The sequence below is a fragment of the Gouania willdenowi genome, chromosome 10, assembly GCF_900634775.1.
Source record: "Gouania willdenowi chromosome 10, fGouWil2.1, whole genome shotgun sequence".
In the NCBI taxonomy this organism is placed as follows: Eukaryota; Metazoa; Chordata; class Actinopteri; order Blenniiformes; family Gobiesocidae; genus Gouania; species Gouania willdenowi.
The window spans coordinates 27,873,065-27,893,658 of NC_041053.1; the positions used below are offsets into that span (position 1 = coordinate 27,873,065).

Sequence of the window (20,594 nt, forward strand, 5' to 3'; positions counted from 1 at the left end):
AAAAACACAAAGTGTCATGCTATTAAAGAAAGAAAAGATCTGCTTACTTCACAAACTCAATTATTTCAAGCTGCAGAGTTTTGGTGTCTCGCTGTTGCCGTTGTGACACACTATCAGAAAAAAAACAAACAAACACATACACTCACATAATCCCGTTCACATGTAGACAGGCTTCACCTCTCTTGATATTAGACTAAAAAGCAGGCAGAACTAAGTTTGTGCCGTTTTCTCATCATGTTTCTTCGACAAACACTCACTCTGCAGAACAATCAACACAGGCACAGCCTATTCCTGACAGTCGCACACACACGCACACACACAAATGCCAAACACTCTGACAAAACTCTCTTCATCCTCAGTAAAAGGTCCATTTGTGTGAAAGCGACTATCAGTGGGACGTTCAGATTCTGGTGAACACAAACCAGCGCCGAAATAAAGCACTGATTTACATACTGAAACACTGATTTGGATTTATTTACCGAAACACACAGTCAAAACAATCTTTTTGCCCCATGAAGCAGACAAATGAACCTTTGTCGTTATCGCTCCTCCATTTATTTTTTTCTAGATTTAGCATCACTAAATGTGTCGGTAGTTGGTAGGTACACATACAAAACAAACAAAATCAGTGAGCTTGTGTTTCTGTGTGGTGTGGATTTCTAATGGTCACACAAAGGGGAAAACATTTCAGACTCAATTTTAAACATAAAATAAAATTCAGAGTTGAACATAATTTTATGAACAGCACATGAAGATGAAGCTTTCTATCTCCGATACATTGACAGACAATGACACTCACTTATCGTGAGCATTGTTGTGGAGCACAGAGGTCTATTTGTTTCTGGACTAAATGAATTCCAAAAACTAAAAAAAGATTCGGCAAACACTCTAACACACTAAAGTGCTGTAAAAAGTACCGGTACTCTCGCCTGCAAAAACCTTCCTCCCAGGTTGGGAAACACAGGGTTCAAAGGATTTGACACCGGCCTTTAGAAAAAACTCAAGATCTGCCTATAACAACGATAACTGCATACTTAACTTTTTCTGCAACAGACACAGTTGATTATTCCTCCATCAAACCGTCTTCTTGATCATTCTATTGTTTTTCACAATCATTTTGGCATTAATCATCATAACTGTCTGGCCTCAGTTGGTGAAGTACCATCCCGTATCTTAGTCGACTCTAGAATCTGTAATTTTTAATAGAAGCTGAAAAAAACATTTCATATTTTAAACTCAGTCCAATGGCTTTATTATAAAGGTGACGTGACTTCAAATACAACAAAATCCAACCTATATTTTCTGTTACTTACAATAAATTATTTTTGTACATATTTGTATGTGCTTTAAATTATTCACAACCTATCTGTTGTGAACTTGCCCCTCTCACCATAGAAAAAGAAACAAATTAATGCAGAATATTTATAGATACACAATAACTTTCTGAAGCACATTAAAAAGCAGCAATATGTGTATTTGTTTCATTTTTGATACCTGATACAGCTTAAAAGTTAATAAAATATGGTGCATTCGTTTGTAACACAACAATTTTAAATCGTGCTGATAGTTTCTTTAGTTTGAAAATCAAAGGGCAAAACCAAGTGATAACTATTTGATTTATTATCGAATGTTTGTTCTAGTTTTTTCATTTAGAGCATGCAAACGTTGTTCTTGCTCAAAACAGACATTTACAATATAACATGAAACATGTTCATAAACTAGGCTATCAAAAAAATGCAACATTATCCAATGTCTGCAGTCTCACGTCAAAAGAAATTTGACTAAAATGAAAAGGACAGTACTGAATATCGCAGAGATATTACATCTTCAGGTGTAAGAAAAAGCCTTTTACACATTAGTTTGTGACACCTCTTTTTTCAGCAAAGCTTGGAAAGAAAAACTGACCAAAATTAAAAGTAGTCCCAAATGGTGCACTGTTGCTATGAAGGTCTTCTTATAACAGGCCACTGTCCAGTCAGTCTGAATTTGCTTCCAGAGCATAATTCTTGCATACAGTGTATTAAAATCCTGAAGGTAAAAAAATCCATATCTATTGTCAGTCTGTGTTGAGGATTTTTCAGTTCAAGTCTTTTGTCACCATCACTCAAAAAACCTGGAGGTAAGTAGATTTAAAGTCCGTTCCGAGGGCGTTTTTAGCATTGCATTTGTAAATGCCAGAATTCATAAGCACAGGATTCTGTATGATCAGATTGCCTTCCCCTGTCATATGAATCCCTCCCTGTGCAGTGTACCGGTTATTGGGAACCAGTGTGGTTCGTCCTGGTAAGGTCCAGGAAATATCTGGTTTGGGAATTCCCGTTGCTACACACTTTATTGTCACTGTTGATCCCCGGTTCACCCGTGTGATGGGTGGCAGTGTACTGGTGATTCGTGGAGGAAACACCATGACTGAAACCGGGTAGGTTAGAATTGATGATCCAAAAGGGTTGGAAGCTTTGCAAGTATATGTTCCTTTGTCAAAGGTGGCAATCTGTCGGAGGTGCAGGGTGCCGTTAGCGAAGAAAGATATTCGACCAATGGTCTGAGGTTTGTCCAAAACAACTCCATTGGGTAAAGTCCATGTGATTGATGCCTGTGGCCAGCCATCCACATTGCAAGGCAAGTTGATATTGAGACCAAAGGTGATCTTCATTCCACCTAAAAAAAGAGAGATGCATCACTATAGTATTTTGTGTAACAATCAAAAATTCAAACATCAACCTTTCGAGTCACAAGGTCTTTCACAAGTTAATCAAAAGTAGGAATAAACAGTGTTTCCAAATGTTACAATTCAGAAAAGCGTTGAGCTTAATGTCTGATGTGGCCAGAGTGAGTCAACAGTTGGATCAGAGAAGATGTATAGATATTATCTATCCTAAGCAGGATAGTCTAATTGAGATTAAGAATCTCTTTTTCAAGAGAATCCTGGAAGGAGTTAAGTTTAAGTATAGGATCTGATCAAGTTCCCACAGTGATGGCCAAGTGTGGATTCAAACCAGCAACCCTCTGGTTACAAGCTTTACGCCAACACTGGCAACATAACAAAGTGTCTTGTTCCTTGTTCTTAGTTGATCTGAAGCTTTTTGGTTATATCCTAGACATTTTAGCATTTTCTTTACCTTCCTCCCCCAAAAAAACCCTTATTTGATATACAATATATATTCTTTATTTAGAAAATCCAAAGTTAAGAAAAGTAAGCTTTAAAGTTCAAGTGGTTGATAATGTTAAAAAAGATTGGAAGATTTTAATTTGAAACTTAATTCACACCAAAACAAAATAGGAGGGCTTCAACTGGTTACCTTTTTAAAGACTTCTTGATAATATATAAACAAAAAAAAATGTGTATAAGTCCATACAGGGAGTGTGATTTTAACTCCACATAGAAAGGCACAAGCACAAGGTACAGCATAAAACCTAAAAATTCAAAAACATCAATTCAAGATACAAACACCTACCTGTTGATCCTCTGATAACTGGTTTTCTGCCTGCCTCCAGGGCATATTGTTTCCCAGCTTGTCCGGCGACATTTCTTGCTATACATCGGTACACTCCTTTATCAGCTGGAGCTGGTTGTGAGATCTGTAGAGTTCCATTACCAAAATGATGTCTGAAGCGTTGTAGTCTAACACCGGGCAACAATATTGTCCCGTTTGGAAGAACCCATGAAAGCTCTGGGTTGGGCTTGCCACGAGCAGTGCACTCAAGGAGCATTTCTTTGCCGTCCTGCTTTATCGGTATGATTTCAATGTTGGGAACGGCAAAGATAGGTTTCTCAGCTATAGATGCAACTTGTAGTTCAACCAAAAGTGAAGCTTCCCCTAAAGGGTTTTGAGCTTTGCACATGTATTTCCCCTCATCAGTTTTCCTTGCTCCCCTCAGCTCCAAGCTCCCATTTTGATGAACTGTAAAGCGACCTCCCCGATATGGTACTGTGAGTGATACACCATATGGGGACACCCACCAGACCCTTGGTTCAGGTTTACCTTCTACTTTACAATCAAGAAGGACTGTTTGATAAGAAACACCCAAAACCTTTAGAGAACTTTTCCACTTCTTTTCATTGATATAAGGCTCCTGGGGTTCAACTTCAATTTCCATGTTTTTAACATCATCACCAACAGAATTCCTTGCCACGCAGGCATATTTCCCTTCATCGGCTAGAGTCACTTTCTTCAAAACTAATGATCCGTCCTCCATGATCTGAAATTTGTTTGATGAAGCTGGTATTACTTCCTGTCGTGGAGAGATCCATAATATTCTCGGTGTAGGGTCACCTGTGGCCGTACAACTCAGTTGAACTGATTGACCCAGATTTACTGTTACCACCGATGGGGATTTATACCCAATTTTTGGAGCATTGGGTCCCACTTTAATGCTCACTTTTCTCTCATCTTTTCCAAGTTGGTTCTTTGCATAACAAGTGTAGTCACCCTCATCCTTTTTGCCCATTTGCTGTAGAAGTAAAGTTCCATTGCCAAAGATTATGTAACGACGGTTGCGATGGCCACTGTCATCTGACTGAAGAGCGTTGTTAATCAAAGTTCCATCAGGAAGACTCCAGGAAACCTCTGGGTCAGGGAGGCCAGTTGCTACACAGTCCACCTAGGTAGATAATAAGAGGTAAAAAACAAAACAAAAATCAAACCAGTTTACAGCTTGGTTTTAATAATACTACAGAGTATTATTTCTCACCAGCGTTCAAATGACACTCGACACTGAAACATACCTGAAAATTGTCTCCAAATGTGACACTAGTTTGGGCAGCCCTGACTTGTTCGATTCGTGGAGGGGTCATTAAAACTTTCACCTGGAGTAAGAGGAAAACATAAATATCAACAATATATTATTGCAATGATAAACTATAGATTAGCATCAGTGGTTCAATTATGTATAAACAAGAGAACTGCAAATTTGTTGTTGTGAATTGTATTGTGTGCTGCACAAAATCATGGCACAGAGTGCATCATGGCTCAAGAAACGTTGGGAAACATCAATGTAATGGATCCACAGTTTATTTAAGAGGAAACCTGCTTCAAAATTTGACGAGGCCAACCTCAAAAAGCTCCTTGTCCTCTCCATTGGGACGTTGAAAGAAACAGACATAATTTCCACCATCCTTCTCTGTTAGCTGAAGAATCCTCAAGGTCCCGTTACGGAAAACCTTTATAGGCCTCTCAGGACTAAAAAAGAAACAAAGAAAAGGCACATGGTTAATTTCATTGGCACCATAATTGTGTTAAATTGTCTGAAAGATTTCATAACCATTCGTCTTAAATCAGGAATTTTGATCACCTGTATCGATGCTCCAGGACCATTTTTGAAGGTAGCTGCCAGGTGGTCCCTCTAGTGGATTTAGCAGACTCGGGGCAGTGGAGATAGACCGCTGATCCATACATAGCTGAGACAGTGTGTTGGCGGGATGGCGTAGTATGGCGGTGGACAGGAGGGATTGGAAGAGGGGGAGGTTGTTGGCGGGAGAGGGTGGAGGATTCTGCGGTTACTTCCAGCTGAATAGTTCTCTTGGCAAATCCCACAGTATTAGAGGCCAAACACTCATACCTGTCAAAAGTGACAGCAGCTTAAGATAAATCTTCTGAAAACGTTTGAGAAAAAGTTTTGGCAACTGCAAGACTTTCAGTCAATCCATAGATTTGTATTATTATTAATCATTTATATTGTTATTATTTGGTGTGTGTCCTTCACATAATAAGTTCAATACTTAGATGTTATCATTATTTACTTTGACATATGTTGGATATGTTGCTGCTAATTCTAAAAACAACACATGATCACTGAAATTCAAGGAATGTTCCAAAATAAATGTATATGATAAGAAGTATCGTAATCAAGAGATATTGATCCACTAAATAATGGTGGAACTCCACATTGAAAAGAGGTAAACGGGAGCAACAATATAAGAAAAATGTGAACTTTGTGTGTCATTTTCAGGTCAGTTTTTGCTTCCTACATTTATTCAGTGATGTTCCCTGATTGTCTCACATACCTTCCACTATCATTGGGCAAAACATTCTTCACATACAGCGTTCCATTTGGGAATACAAACAGCCTGCGTCCCACAAACTGTGACGGTTTTACATAGATGCCTGACGGGAGCATCCATCTGAGGGCTGGTTCCGGCTTGCCTTTCACAGAACAGTGAACGAACATACTCGTGCCTGGTGGGACAGGATTTCCTCTCAATATCATATTTCATATTTACGATTACTCTTTTTTGCATGTTACAGAGATTTAAATGTCTGTATCATACCTGCTGGAATGTTAACAGTATCTGTTGCTCCTTCACTTATAGATGGAGGCAAAGCAGCCACATGGAGATGATAAGTGATTGTATCTGCACCTGCTGCGTTGCTTGCAATGCATTTGTAGTCACCTTTGCTTGAAAAATTAGCAGAATGGATCTGCAAGGTCCCATTTTGAAGCAGAGACATTGGAGAAAGGGAAGTGTGAATTGTCCCAGTTTCACGAACAAATGTCCTGTCAGGCAGTATCCAGGAAATTTGGGCAGGTGGCTTTCCCGAGGCAAGACATTCAAGAGTCACTGTTTTACCAACGTAGACTGCAATTTCTGTTGACTTAGGCTGTTGAATTTTTGGTGCCTCTGTTTGTACTGCTAAGGTGATGACCATACGGTCTGAACCAAACCTGTTCTGGGCTGTGCAGAGGTACTGTCCTCGGTCCTGAAGCTGGATGTTTCTAAGAACTAAAGTTCCATTGTTGAAGACCTCAAAACGAAGACTATGCTTTGTATTTGCTGGGATTGTCGCACCTGTGGGAAAACACAAATAAGGAACGGAAGCAAAGTATAAACAACATTTCTTGTTTCATGTAAAGCACCTTATTTCTCATGTGGTTTAGTTTCCCTCCATCTACCTTCTCATTTACCTGTGGAGACTTGGGTCCATGCAATGTTGGGTTCAGGATGTCCTGTTGCTTTACAGGGCAGGAACACATCACTCTCTGCCAGCACTGATACACTTGCAGAAGTAATGGTAGTGATGCGGGGTTTACCCCCATCACCTCCACCTCCCAAAAACCATGGGAAAGGAGGGGCAGCAGTTGGACGTAGGGAGCCAATTTTTCCCTCTACAAGTCAGGAGAGAATTGCTGTCATGGCCATTTAATGGTCGGGTATGGTAAGTTTCACTTCCTTCTTAGTACTAACCTCTGACAAGCCACCGACCTCCATGTTGAACATCCAGGGTGCTGAGGTAGCGAGGGAACGGTGTTGGATCAAAACCAGTGAAGGATGAAGAGAATTGCTTAGTGTGGTGTGTGAGCTGAGCAGTGTAAGAGGCAGTGGGAGGGGGTGGTCTCGGGGTGTAAGGTCTATGCAAGTGGAGCAGTTTGGGTTTCGGGGTAAAGAGAGGATGATTATGGTATCTACTGCGAGGTTTTGGCGTCACCATCCTTCCCAGCTGAGTGATGCGATCAAGCTGTGCCTGGAAAAAACCCAAAGTAGTGGATAGGATGAGGAGATTTTGGGCCTCAGTCAGGTGACATATTATTTGTCTGCTGCAGATCTAATGCAGGTGCCTATACTAAACAAACCCACTGGAAAGATCCAATATAATAATTGACATTTTATCCTATAAGTTCAAGCATCCCAACAGTTGAGCATGATTGGTTAACACTGAATTTTTCACCAAGTATATCTTTCAATGCATTCATTCATCCATCCACCTTAACATACCTGTCTGTATCTGTTTCTCAGCCTTGAAAGAAACAGTTGGTCCCTTATCTGGTTTCTATTATTCCCATGATAATTTGGAAGATTTTGGGCATTAGAGATTCCCAACCTAGAGCTTCCTGATACAGAAATAGTTGGAGTGGGTTTGATTGTTTCTGCTGTGATTTCTGGACGGTTTGTGACTAACAAGCCATGAGCCCATGGGTGGTGAAGACTCCAGGGTAGCTGGGTAGCGGGAGGGTTATGTCCTGGACCGACAAAGAAAACCATGTAAATTCAAAACTTGATCAAACTCATTACTTTTAGAAATGTTTTTTTTTTTTTTTTTTTTTTTTTTTAATTCATTTTTGTTTACCTTGTTGTGCATGTTTAAATGACCTGGATGGATATAGAGGATAGTGGTGATAGGGGTTGTTTTGTGAAGACCAGTGGGAGGTTGGAGGGACTCTGGGAGGCTGGACATGCTTTCCTGGACTCACTTCATTCTTCTTTCCTGTATTTCTATCTTGGTTTCTGCCTGTAACTTTTGAAGTAGTGGCTTGTCCTCGTCCCTGGTTGGTGGAATGCAGCCAGGGGTGAAGAGGCTCCATCACAGGAAAGTTGTGTGTTTCAATTTTCATAGTTGGTTTATTTAGTGTTTTTTCTGCTCTTGGTGTCACTTCATCTATCACTCTGCTTCTTGTTAAATGAGGGTTGGAGGGTGAAGTTCTGCCATGGGTTAATCTATGTTGATCTGGAGAAGGCCGAGTGTTGGGTTTTGTTCTGCTTTGGATTGTAAATTTGACATTATTTTGAGTACTGTAACTTGGTGTAACTGGCTTCATTTGTGATTTGTCATTGTTTCTCTTGCTGCTTTCTGTACCTGTTTGAAGCTTTTCCTGTTTTTCCAATGCTGTTATAAGATGACCATTGCTTTTACTGGTAAATATTTTATTTTTGATGCTACTTTCTTTACTTTGTTTTTCATCTGTACGTAAAGTTGAGGTATTATGCATTGGAACTGCAATCAACTTTGGATCTGGTAAATTATAGTTAATCTCTATAGAGGGGGTGAATGTACTCCTGGGATTCGGAGTACTGAGGAGATGCTTCCTGTTTACATTTTCTTTGACACCTAAACTTTCTCTGTTTGTGTATTTGTATTCATCATAATAATCTCCATCATCTTTTGTCTCATATTCTGCAGAAAGGTTTTCATAGTCCTCCACTGTGGTTGGAATGGGTGTCATTGTTGTAGTGATTAAAGTAGTAGTACTTGTTGTTGTTGTTGTTGTGGTAGTTGTTGGATACGCAGTTGTTTGGTACTTGTTTGCAGAATTGTAGAAAGGGTTTTTATGTGGAATATTTTTTCTCAGAAATGGTTTTCTTCGTCTGTGATAGGGTCTTCTCCTGTTTGACTGAACTGGAACAAAGTTAGAGGTTCTTTTTCCTTCTCCAGAATTGCTGTTCACAGACTTTTCAGTTGGCAGAGAATATTCAATATCTGGTTTGTTTGTGATGGCTACCAACTTGTCTTCATTACCCACAGCTGTTTGTAGAGATGGAGCCATTGTGTCTGAGATTTTCCACTGATACCCTATCTCCTTTGTGGTAATGGGGTCTAACGTTTTATCAGGGCCAGCAGTGGTAATGTGTGAATAGCTCACTGTCGTTACAATAGTTTTAGTTTCAGAAGTCCAGGGAGTCACAGTATTTGGTTCTTCTAATGACCTTTCTGTTGGCAGAGCTACACTTAAGTCAATGTTAGCTTTAGCCAGTATCTCCTTCCAACGATCTGGATCTACTTCTTTCACAGATATATTAGGTTTCCTTTTTGGATTTTTCAATCGTAACCGCTTTGAACCTGCTTTCAGATTTTTTTCTTGTACGTTTTCAGGGAGTTGCGTAGCAAATGGACGCACAATTTCCTGGAAATCTCCACCTGATCCTTCTCCTTCCTCTATTCCAAAGGGCAAAATTGGTTTTTCGGTTTTGGCTTGCCTTTCTACCGCCTTTTCTCCTGTCACTTCTACCACGTGAGATAACATATCTACTCCATACAGATTAGAGGCCAAGCAGCTATACTCTCCTGCGTCTTCTATTGTAAGTTTCCTCACAACTAAAGTCCCATTTTCCATCACTTCTGCTCGTCTTGTTTTTTGTGTGGGGAGAAGTACTTTGTTTTTTGGTAGGTACCACACAGTTTGACTGGGCTGAACTGAATTTACTTCACATGGAAGGGAGAAAGAGTTACCCTTCTCAGCAACAACTTCCTGACCATTAAAAGCTTTGGGTCCAAGTAAGCGTTCTTTAATGGTCAGCCTCAAAGGCAAGAGGTCAATGCCAACTTTGGTTCTGATTAGACAGTGGTAAAGACCGGAATCAGACAGTGTAACATTTGAAATCACCAGCTCCCCTTTTTCAGAAATCTCTAATTTCTTAGATGCGCTCTCCACAAGTGACAAGTCTGGAAGCATCCACTCTATTTTCACTCTCGGATCAGAAGTAATAATTGTGCATTGCAAATAAACCTTTGAGCCTTCCAGAGCAATCTGGACCCGCCCAGGTGATCCTCTGCTAATCATTGCCCAGGAAGAAGCAAGGTCATTATCATCTACTTGAGCCTTATGGCTGTTAATGTTCTTTGTAATGTAAGTAGTGAAGTCCATTACCAGTTTCTTGGTAGTTGTCTGCTGTCGATTCAGCCGCAATTTAACTCTAGGTTGAAGCAGCCACGAAGGCTCTCCAACTAAATAACCCTTCAATTCAGTGAAATAAGGAGAGTTTTCATTTACAGCTTGGGCGTACTGATAGGTTACTTGGCTTGAATTTCCTTCTTTTTGACCTCTCTCTAAAACTGCTGGGCTTTCGTAGTAATATGCCACCAACTGCCACAAATTTTGTAACATCTCCCTATCAATCTCACACTCAAGGGCAGTCACCAGAGTTACGTTGACAGTTAGCTCCGCTGGTAGCTGTGGATTGACTGTCCACGTTATGGGTACGCTTTCTTCAGGATGACGGACATCACAAGCCACATGGGCATTGTTTCCATGGCTGTCTGAAAGAACAATGGTCACATGGCCTAAGGGTTTTTCAAAGTCTCTGGTGTAAGGAAGGTCAAGTTCCGCTTCACCTTCAGTCCACAATGGGCTGTCAAATTGTTTGAGAGGAGAGCGAAGAACAGGTCGTTCACAAGTAAGCTTTTCTGGAGTCAACTCAAGTAAATGAGAACCATTAAGGTGTTTAGGAAGGGAGCACTGGGGGCATATTTCACTGGAGCCACGTTCTTTCTTACACTTTATCACTCCTGGAAGAGAGCGAAGATCAGAAGGATCAGGAAAACAGTGAAAAATAACATATGATTTAACAATGCAATGCAGTGTGCAAAGGGGTCACATGGGGTCTAGGGAGAAAAACAGATAGGAATGAGATGGGACAAGTGAAAAATAAACTGGTGCCATGATGAAGAGATAAAAGGTAAATTCCCTTACAATAAATGTATAAATACAGGATGCAATAATTTCTATTTTACTACAGCCAAAGGTTCAGAGAAGGTTCATGTACGAGCTAGCATATGTCAGACAGTCACAGGTCTCTATTTCCTGCCAAAACAGACCGTAAACACAATGATGTATTATCAACTCTGTTGCAGATACAGATTGTGCGTGCAATGGAACATGTTCAAGATGTTTTATAAAGTTGTAACTAAACCACAATAATTGAGAAAGTGTGCATGTGTTGTAGAAAACGCTAGCACAGTAAGAAGGATTTGGTATTTTTGATAGACTCTGCCTGGAAGAAAAAATGAGAACAGATATATAGTGTGCAGTTACCTAATGAGGAGGTGTTTTAGATACATTTCATATACTGTATTTTTACGGGAGAAGACACCTGTCAAAAACAGTGTTAATTTTGTTGACAGAATTGTCTTTTAATCAAAGTATTTGTCGACTAAACTTTTTAAGAGTGAAAGTAAGGAGATTATGACTAATTAAAAAACACATGAATGAAAACTATACCAAATTATATTAATATTTTTTAACTAATAAAAACTAAACTAGAATTTTGTCACATGGGAAGAAATCCAATCAGAACTCGTGATCATATGGTCTTGCGCATTGATCTCGTAAAATCTGCCTGTGTGTATTTACAAACATTAATACCATCACATATCAGGTTGATATGTAATTGAATCTTTAAAAAAATGCATAAATTCTTATGCTATATATTTTAGTCGGCGATATCTGTAACAGATTTAGTCGACTAAAATCTTAATGTCGTTTAGTATACTATAGCTGACCTAATCCTGATGACTAAATTTAGACTAAAACAATGTTGCATTTTGGTCAAAGACTACGACTGAAACTAAATCAAAATTAACGCTGTTTAAAAATGATGAGAACAATTAGCGCATGGAACCTTTGAGGAAAATTCAACTAAATAATTTGGTTTGCTGAAAGATTACAGAACGCTATTAGGAACTATGAATGTTGAAATTTTTTATTTTGGAAGACTGACGGAAGTCTGAATCACATCAATGCTGACGATATTATTAAAGGCTCAAAAATACACAAATTGTGTGTCTTCACGCAGCTTTACTGAACCGCCTCATTTCTGTCTTGAAAGAAACAATTTTTTTTGATGTGTGAGAAAAGTCAACTTTTTCATGACTTGGTGCAAACGTACCTTCATGAGTGACGCTCCATTTCACGAGCCACTGCAGCTGACAGTCGCAGGTCCAGGGGTTACCATGCAGAGAGAGGAGCTCCAACCTGGGTGTCGTCTGCAGGGCTGCAGTGGGGAGCTGCTCCAACAGATTGTCTGATATGTGTAAATGCCTGAGAAACAAAAAGTTCATCTTATTAATTGTTTGTCGCTTTACTATATGATACAAAGCAAATACATTACTATACCTAATTCTTAGGTGGAAATATATTAACCTACTGTATGTGAACTATCACTTTTTTTTTTTACAAATGGCTTAGCAAGTAAAGTCAACTCATCTCTTCTTACCAAGTTCCAAAATATTCTCTAAAAGGGTATAATTTGTGCTCAAAATAAATATCTGCTAACTTTTGATTACTTACTTGAGTCCAGAGGTCCAAAAGCTTCCGAGAAGAGAAACTGTGATAAAGGTATGTGGATGGATCTCTTTGAGTAGGTTCCCCTCCAGCTGCAGGAGTTTAAGGGAAGACAGGCCAGAAAAAGAGTACGGCTCAATAAAGTCTATGAGGTTGTGATCCAAATGGAGACGAATCAAACCAACAAGGCCCTCGAATACGCCAGGATTTACTGAGGTTAGCTTGTTGTAGCTCAGTTTCAAGATCTGTAAGGCAGAAATTAGAGTTAAGCTCAAAATAGTGCAACAAAAACAAACTAAAAGCACACATTTAAAAGGGCGTGGAAGTTAAATGTAGTTGAAAGAAACCTAAAATTGTATTTTGGCTTATTGCACATGACTTAAAAGTCATTACTTCATTGTTACTTCAGTCAATATGTTTGCATTTGTAATGTCATGCATTCATTCCTCAAAGTAAAGTCTTTCATGATGGAAACATTACAACAAAAGGCTTGAAATGACAGCAGTGCTGCCAAGTTAAGCTTTTTGTTTCTATAATTTCCACTCGTGGCCAAATCTATCTATCTTCTGAATATTGCTCCGACTGGGATTTTGAGAGAAACTGGAAGGAAAAAGGAGAGAGAGAGAGAGAGAGAGAGAGAGAGAAAAATGGATTGTTACAAATCATATTTCACATTAGATATTTTTTTTTCAGATTGTTTTACAATTGGATCATTTGGGTATGGCTGGATTAAAGATAAATACTGATGTACCAACAATAATGATTATTACATACATATCTAATTCCTCTGTTTTTGACACAAGTTCATAGGATTTTAAGTCGATCGGGAAGGAGGAAATCAAGAAGCAAATGTCTATCATGAAAAGGTTAAAACAGGAGTTTTATGTTAATTAAATAAATAAATAAATCCTGATTTTATTACTAATTGAACTGAACCACACGGTCTCACAAACATACCTGCAGAGATCTGAGGCTGTAAAAGGCCCCAGGATGTATGGTGCTGATGTCATTGCCGTGCAACATGAGCATTTCCAGTTGGCGCAATGACCGGAATTCTGAGCCCTCCACCTCTGTCAGGCTGTTATAACTGTTAAAGCAAGACAATAAACAGAATCAGGCCCTGTGATGTATGATACTGTAACGAAATAAGCAATTCATTGGTGAACAGTGTGGTAAATGTAAAGAAATGTGGCATCGGGGGTAGCCTGGAGGAAGACTCAGTCTGTCCCTCACTGACATTCCTTTTATTAGCTTAGCTTATAACAGCCACTGTCTACTTTATCTTTTCATTTTTCTGGCCACTCCCTTTTATGTGACCAATGTCAATCATAGAGACTTCAGTGTGATATTGTCCTTCAGAAAGTGTTAATCTGGTAATTCCCGGTGCTGATGTTGCCTGATGCATGAACAACGAGATATTTGAGAACCACTCAGCACAGACACAGCTGATCCACACACAAAGTCACAAGAAAAAAACAATTATAGCTGCTGTGCAGTAATGGTCGGGGCCAGGCAATTTTAGCCAAAATTACACAATTGTGAGCAACAAACAGAGTGTTGGAAGGTGAAAAAAGGTGGCATTCTAATGTGTATTTCACATCAGCTGAGGCTTGAAATCACAATTTCTGGTAAAAAAAGACGATGCTCCATGTCACAGACAACTCTCCTGTACATATTCTTAAAACTTCTTCTTCTTCTCAATAGGAATTCTACAGCTACAACGATTAGTCAATAAATTAATAAGTCAAACACATCATTAATCCACAACTATTTCATGATGAAACTTCCCATATATCACTGGGCTAATTAGCTTATGGAAATGTCACGTGTAGCTTCACTAATTGACTAAGGCAGTCAGTCACCTCTGTGCAAGACAGCAGCTGTTAGCGTTTAAAGGCAGATTTTAAACAACTGTCAGAAATTAAGGTAAGACAAAAAAACCCCAAAAAACAAAAAAATGCATATTTATTGGCTCCATAAGTTAAAAACCGATGTTACAAAATGCCATTTTTACTTTCAGTCCAATGGTTTGCATCATACCGAAATTCAAAATGCTGTAAAAACAAAAAAAAAAAAAACAGTTTTTAAGATGAAATTCTGATATTTTCCCAAACATCATTTACAAGGACTCCAAAATGTCGGCAATATTTTTAATGATTAAAAATCTAATTTCATAGAGCATCTTTTTCCAAACTATTCTGAATCCTATACCATTTTAAGTCGAAGCACAGAACCCTTGAACTAATTATTCATAATAATCTGTGTATCAAACCTTCCACAAGCCACATTCACTTTTGTCTGACAACATTCACTGAGAGAGCGATAAAGCAATAAAGCACAAAAGAGTACGAGTGTGAATCCTATAGAATGCATTCATCTGTTTCCAGCTCGAAACTCATGGGAGATTTGAGGGAAGTCTGCGATTTTCCACAGCAAATCAATAAAACTGCAACCTCGCACTAAATCATACCGTGGTAACTTTCATCTGCTCTACTGTGTCATGAATGCACACATTCCTTTGGCAGCTGAACTTAGAGTGCTTTGCTAATATATTGTATAAACAAGAGAATCTGTGGCACACATTTAAATATTCTCAAAACAAATGTTGAGACGGGATGAGAGTAAGCAAACGGTATTTGGTTGAATATTTAAAACGGTCTAATGAATGCAGGAAATTCTAAGCTGCTGACAGGAATTTATGGTGCTCGCACATACTAACTTTGATGTCTAAATGATGCACTAAGTGCTCTAGACAAACACTTCCAAGAAGCAGCTTCCCAAAACTAATGTGCGGTAAACTGAGCTCCAAAACCCTCATTTCAGATAAAAAGAAGAATCTCAAGCGGTTAATAGAGGTTAAGTGTGCTGTAGTGTTGCTTTTTGCTTTACAGATTCAATGCATTTTGGGTGTATGGGACCTAATAGGATTTATTAGTGTTTTACGTGTGTCTGCTTCAAACCTTTTTTGGGTCGTGACCCCTTTTTTATATCTCAAATTTATTCTAGATATTTTTAGACTGGATTTTATTTGAACTGGATTTTGATATGATAACAAGAAAGTTTGTAATATTTTTTGTTTGATATTGTGTGTGGTAAAGAATAATTAATAATGACAATCAACCAATTAAAGTAAAAAACAACATAATTTTAATCAGTATTTATTTTTTTTTTTAACCAATTACTAGACATTTCAGATGACGCCATTTTAATTCCTGGCAACCCTAATGTTGAAAAACACTGCCTTATTATTTATGTAACCTCCTACTATAGTTATTGTTCTGTGACGTATGACATGTTTCTGAATATTTCATTTATACTACCGTAGTTTGATAGCAATAAAGAGTGAAATAATTACAGTACAAGGTGAAACGTTCATGCAGAAGGAAGGTAAGTAGTAATAGTTTACAATTTTAACATTTAGCCTGATTTGTATTGATTAGACATTTAGATAAATAAGTCAAAGGTCACCAGTATCAATGATGTACAATTTGGTAGCACATAAAACTGATTTTAGTCTACTTTGTCCAAAATATCACCAATTCAACAGCATACTCCACCCTGTTTTTTTTTTTGTTTTTTTTTTTACCATTTTTCTTGGCGCAATGTACCTTAATTTTGAAGTTATTGCTCCATAAATGTCAAAATCAATAGTGTGAGTTAATAAAAACATGTTGTTTTTTTTTGCCAACAGTGTTGTGCTGTAAAGTGTATTAGTATTACAGACCGTACGGGATGACAGGTGGAGATGGATTGTTTGCATGTTGGCATCATATTGTAGCTTATGAAGTCATATAAAAACTTTATCGTCAGTGCTAAAACACAGGGGAGCACCTTTGAACACATGTGCAACAAACCTGTGGTGCAGAGACAGTTTTTTTTGTCTTACATAATTGGAAAACACTAAGCTGTGCACTATCTCTGACTGATGCGTGCCAAGAATTCCTGTTTGGAGCTAGGTACTAAACAAGTTTCATTAAGTAGAAACAGTGGCCAGGCTGTTTCTCGGCAGTGAAAGCTCTTTCCAGAACAAAGACCCACATGGAAGTGATTAGGAGATTTATTCTCACCAGAGTCACTTTTGCAACACATGCCTGTACTAAGACTTTGTCTCCTGGTCCTGAAACAGATGCTAGGCTTTCATGTCTGCCTTGAAGACACAAAACTACACTTGCTGATGGCCTTTTTGATCACTACCTGTGCAATGTTTGCTCTGTTTTGTTGTAAATGTGTTTTTCTGGGGGGTCAGCTGTTCAGTCTTACTCTTACCCAAGGTTGAGCTTCTCTGTATCTTTTGGGAATGTCTTTGGGATGGTGAAGAGGTGTCTGAATGTGCAGTGGACCTCGTTGATGGCCGGACAGCTGCAGCTACGTGGACAGGAAGGCACAGCATGGACAGGGACTGCCTATATGAGATGGGTGACAACCAATGACTTTGGGATATGATGGAAGAATGGAAAGTAATAAAAAAAAAAAAGGACAGGTAAGAAGCAACGAAAAACGATAAGAGCACTGCCAGATATTATAGCAGTTATCTGTGTCAGTGATCATGATCATGTTACCATAATCATTCACACTTTAAAGGTTTGGAGGACATTTTATTACCATTAATAATCATACAGTATTTACAAATGTATGGGCTATGAATTTTTTCATGTTACTTTTGACCAAATTTACAGCAATACTTTTTCCTTTTTTTCTGTAATAATAAAGTTAAATCTAAATATTCAATCTAAATGTTAAAAGCAAACCTTAAATGTTAAATCTAAATGTCCTGGGTGAAACTAAATATCTAGCTCATATACCAATTCAGCGGAATGAGCTTTTATGTTGGTACTTCCGGGGAATTTGCATATTGGCTAAACAATTAATTTCCCCTGTGACATTTAGATTTAATTTGACCTCCTTGGCAAAGGTAATTAATCGGGTTAAATGACATTTTAAAACTATAAAAAGTTGTCAGTCACTCACGCGACTTTGATTTTTACAAGGACTAGAGCTTTTGAGGCCATGGCACATGATTTGAAAAAAAAAAAATGTTTTTCAAATTGTTTTTAATCAAAAACTTACACCAAAGTGTGACTTTAAGGTGCTGATGGCTGTTGAAATGGAAAAAAACAAATAAACAACTGCCTCAGATACAGTAAAAACCCAGTTTTTGACCCTTGTTTGAAATGAGACCGTTTTAAATGGCACATGTGATGACTTTTTATAGCTCTGGATTAGCACTGGTTAAAAATCAATGCACATTATGGCCTCCACTAAATGTAAAGGAACTTTCATTGCATTGGCTTGTATAGCAGGAGAAAAAAAAAAAAAAAAACAGGATAATAAACAGCAGCAAGTATTTACATAATTTAAGTAGTATTTAAAAAAAATAAGGTGCAGATATAAATAGATATTAAGAAGAAAAGCTATGTGTAAAATTCCTATACAGATAAATATATTGCATTTTTTATGTAAGTTATATTGTCTATTTTTATAGTCCAGTCAGATAATCTGGTTGTGGGTGTTTGAGGGGGAATGAAGTGATTTTTTATTTATTTTTTGTTCAAAAGTCTTATGACCTGAGGGAAGAAGCTGTTACATAGTATAATATATGTATATAAATGTATGTATAGGTGTATATCTGAATATACTGTATATACTGTATGTATGGGTGCATATAATATAAGTAGCTCATAGATAAATTGGTTGTACTGGTTATAAAAGGGGTAGGATTAAATAAGTCAGACTTCTTCCTGAACATGTAAATGTTTTATTGAAATCTTCTTGTTTTTGACTTGTTTTGGAACTTAACTTGCTTTGTGACATTTATTTAATTTTATACTGTATGTATAGTTTTTGTTTCTACATGTTCGAAAATAAAAAAATCAAATCAAAGGTGATGATAAAGTTATAAGCAAGGCTGAAGAAGACAATTCTATTGAAAATCAGTCACGTCTCCCTCTAGTGGTTTTATGGGTTTAATACTAAGGTAGATTGAATTTCATTATTGTGCATTAGTGTAAATTTTACTTCAAATGCAAAAAATGCCAGAAACATCTCTTCCACACTGGATTTTTCTATATCACGGCTACATATTTTTTTTTTGTGTATGAAACTTAAATGGTGTGTCCAATTAGCCCAGAGCTGTTTTCAGGTTGATCTGGTCTCTTTTTTTTAATGTTTGAGCCATCAATCATGCACTGCTGGTTTTTGTATAAACTCGAGCACATTGGATTTACCATCTGCCACAGCAGTACAGAGAAGAGCAGAGGAAACCATGGCGCAGTGAAGTTGCAGATGATCTTGGAGCACCACCCCAGCGCCATGACTGGATGGCTGTGAGATCGCTCACGTCATGAACAAACCTGCAAGAGGAAGTTAAATCAATTTAGATTGAAATATATTCCTGGACTCATTGGCAAACTGTAGACCCAGACAGAAAAAGGCAATTGTTACTTAAAACTTCACTTGTTCATGCGTGTTAACAATGTTGTATGTTAAGCATAACGTGGATGGCTGTTCATCATAGGAACGGGATCCACACAAGGTTCCTGCTGCTTAACAGAAGGTTTTCCTTGATGAATTCATGTTGGGTGGGGGATACATATGTATGTGTATATACGGATATATGCATATGTGTGTATCCATAAATTAACAGTCCGTCCTTAAGACTGCTCTACTGTAAAGTGTCTTGAGATACCATTGGTTATGATTTGGCGCTATACAAATAAAAGATTGATTGATTGATTGATTGATTGATTGATTGAAGTTGAGGTTTTGTTTATTCAGACAAGGATTTTCAGGAATTTTTTAGCTCATGACATGTTTCGAGTGTCACCTGCCAGTCTTCGTCAGAGGAGTTCTGCTGATCGCCTTTGATGGTTCCTTTGAGGTTTCACTTGACTTCCATGTAATAGTTCCAGCAAGATTAATTTAGTCTTCTTTTTGAATAGTATGTTAACTTGAGCTTTTGTTTATTCAGACAAAGTTTTTCAGGAAATGCTCATCTCCTGACATGTTTCCACTGTCAACTGCCAGTCTTCAAAGGAATCATCAAAGGTGATCAGCAGATCTCCTCTGACAAAGACTGGCAGAAAAACCTTTTATAAATAAACAAAACCTCAACTTAACAAGATTGGTTTATACATTCTGTGTACATCTCAGAAAGGACTTGAAAAAATCCATCCATCCATCCATCTTCTCCCGCTTAGCCGTTTCCGGGTCGCGGGGGCAGCATCCTCAGTAGGGAGGCCCAGAATTCCCTCTCCCCGGCCACTTCCTCCAGCTCTTCCGGGGGGACCCCGAGAACGTTCCCAGGCCAGCCGAGAGACATAGTCTCTCCAGCGTGTCCTGGGTCTTCCCCGGGGCCTCCTTCCGGAGGGACGTACCCTGAACGCCTCATTAGGGATGTTGTGTGAAAATCATTTTCACATAAAATTAAATAATTTATAAAATCAAGGGGGATAAATGATAGGAGCTAGCAAAAAAATGCAGCCACTCAATTAAAAAAGAATTTTTTTGTCAAGTTTGCATTTGTTTGTCGTTCTGTGATTAACATTTATATGTTCACCAGTCATACGTAAAAACATTGTCAGGGCTGCTAAAAACTTTTGTGCGCCCACAAAACACTTTTCTAACAATTTTAATTTTTCTTGTGTCTCACAAATGATGTGCAGATGCCTTTTGTTGAAAACAGATTTGCTCCATTGCTGGAAGTTATATTTTGTGTATTTAACAACACCCTAATGCAATGGGTATGAGTTCTTCTCAGTAACAACGTTCTGTGCAGCACATGTCGACAACTCATCCAGGCTGTAAGAAACCAATGCCAACAGATA

General features: G+C 38.2%; 1 protein-coding gene across 5 annotated transcripts in view; it reads right to left on the bottom strand.

Moving 5' to 3' along the window:
- Nucleotides 1-20,594, bottom strand: part of LOC114470951 (matrix-remodeling-associated protein 5) — a 37,171-nt gene that overhangs the window by 2,080 nt on the left and 14,497 nt on the right. For 2 of the 5 annotated variants that reach the window (XM_028459396.1, XM_028459394.1), the window contains exons 2-17: nucleotides 18,996-19,121; nucleotides 17,038-17,174; nucleotides 13,729-13,858; nucleotides 12,778-13,016; nucleotides 12,377-12,528; nucleotides 8,064-10,997; nucleotides 7,712-7,956; nucleotides 7,184-7,460; nucleotides 6,904-7,104; nucleotides 6,269-6,787; nucleotides 6,005-6,176; nucleotides 5,293-5,559; nucleotides 5,054-5,180; nucleotides 4,727-4,807; nucleotides 3,456-4,602; nucleotides 147-2,658 (exon numbers count right to left, since the gene is read on the bottom strand). In XM_028459396.1, coding sequence (XP_028315197.1) covers nucleotides 2,105-2,658; nucleotides 3,456-4,602; nucleotides 4,727-4,807; nucleotides 5,054-5,180; nucleotides 5,293-5,559; nucleotides 6,005-6,176; nucleotides 6,269-6,787; nucleotides 6,904-7,104; nucleotides 7,184-7,460; nucleotides 7,712-7,956; nucleotides 8,064-10,997; nucleotides 12,377-12,528; nucleotides 12,778-13,016; nucleotides 13,729-13,858; nucleotides 17,038-17,174; nucleotides 18,996-19,082 — 7,269 coding nt within the window. In that variant the 5' untranslated portion in view covers nucleotides 19,083-19,121 and the 3' untranslated portion in view covers nucleotides 147-2,104. Of the gene's footprint in view, nucleotides 1-47; nucleotides 2,659-3,455; nucleotides 4,603-4,726; nucleotides 4,808-5,053; nucleotides 5,181-5,292; nucleotides 5,560-6,004; nucleotides 6,177-6,268; nucleotides 6,788-6,903; nucleotides 7,105-7,183; nucleotides 7,461-7,711; nucleotides 7,957-8,063; nucleotides 10,998-12,376; nucleotides 12,529-12,777; nucleotides 13,017-13,728; nucleotides 13,859-17,037; nucleotides 17,175-18,995; nucleotides 19,122-20,594 lie in introns of those variants that run through there. The other 3 variants (XM_028459397.1, XM_028459398.1, XM_028459395.1) reach the window with 3 other exon arrangements.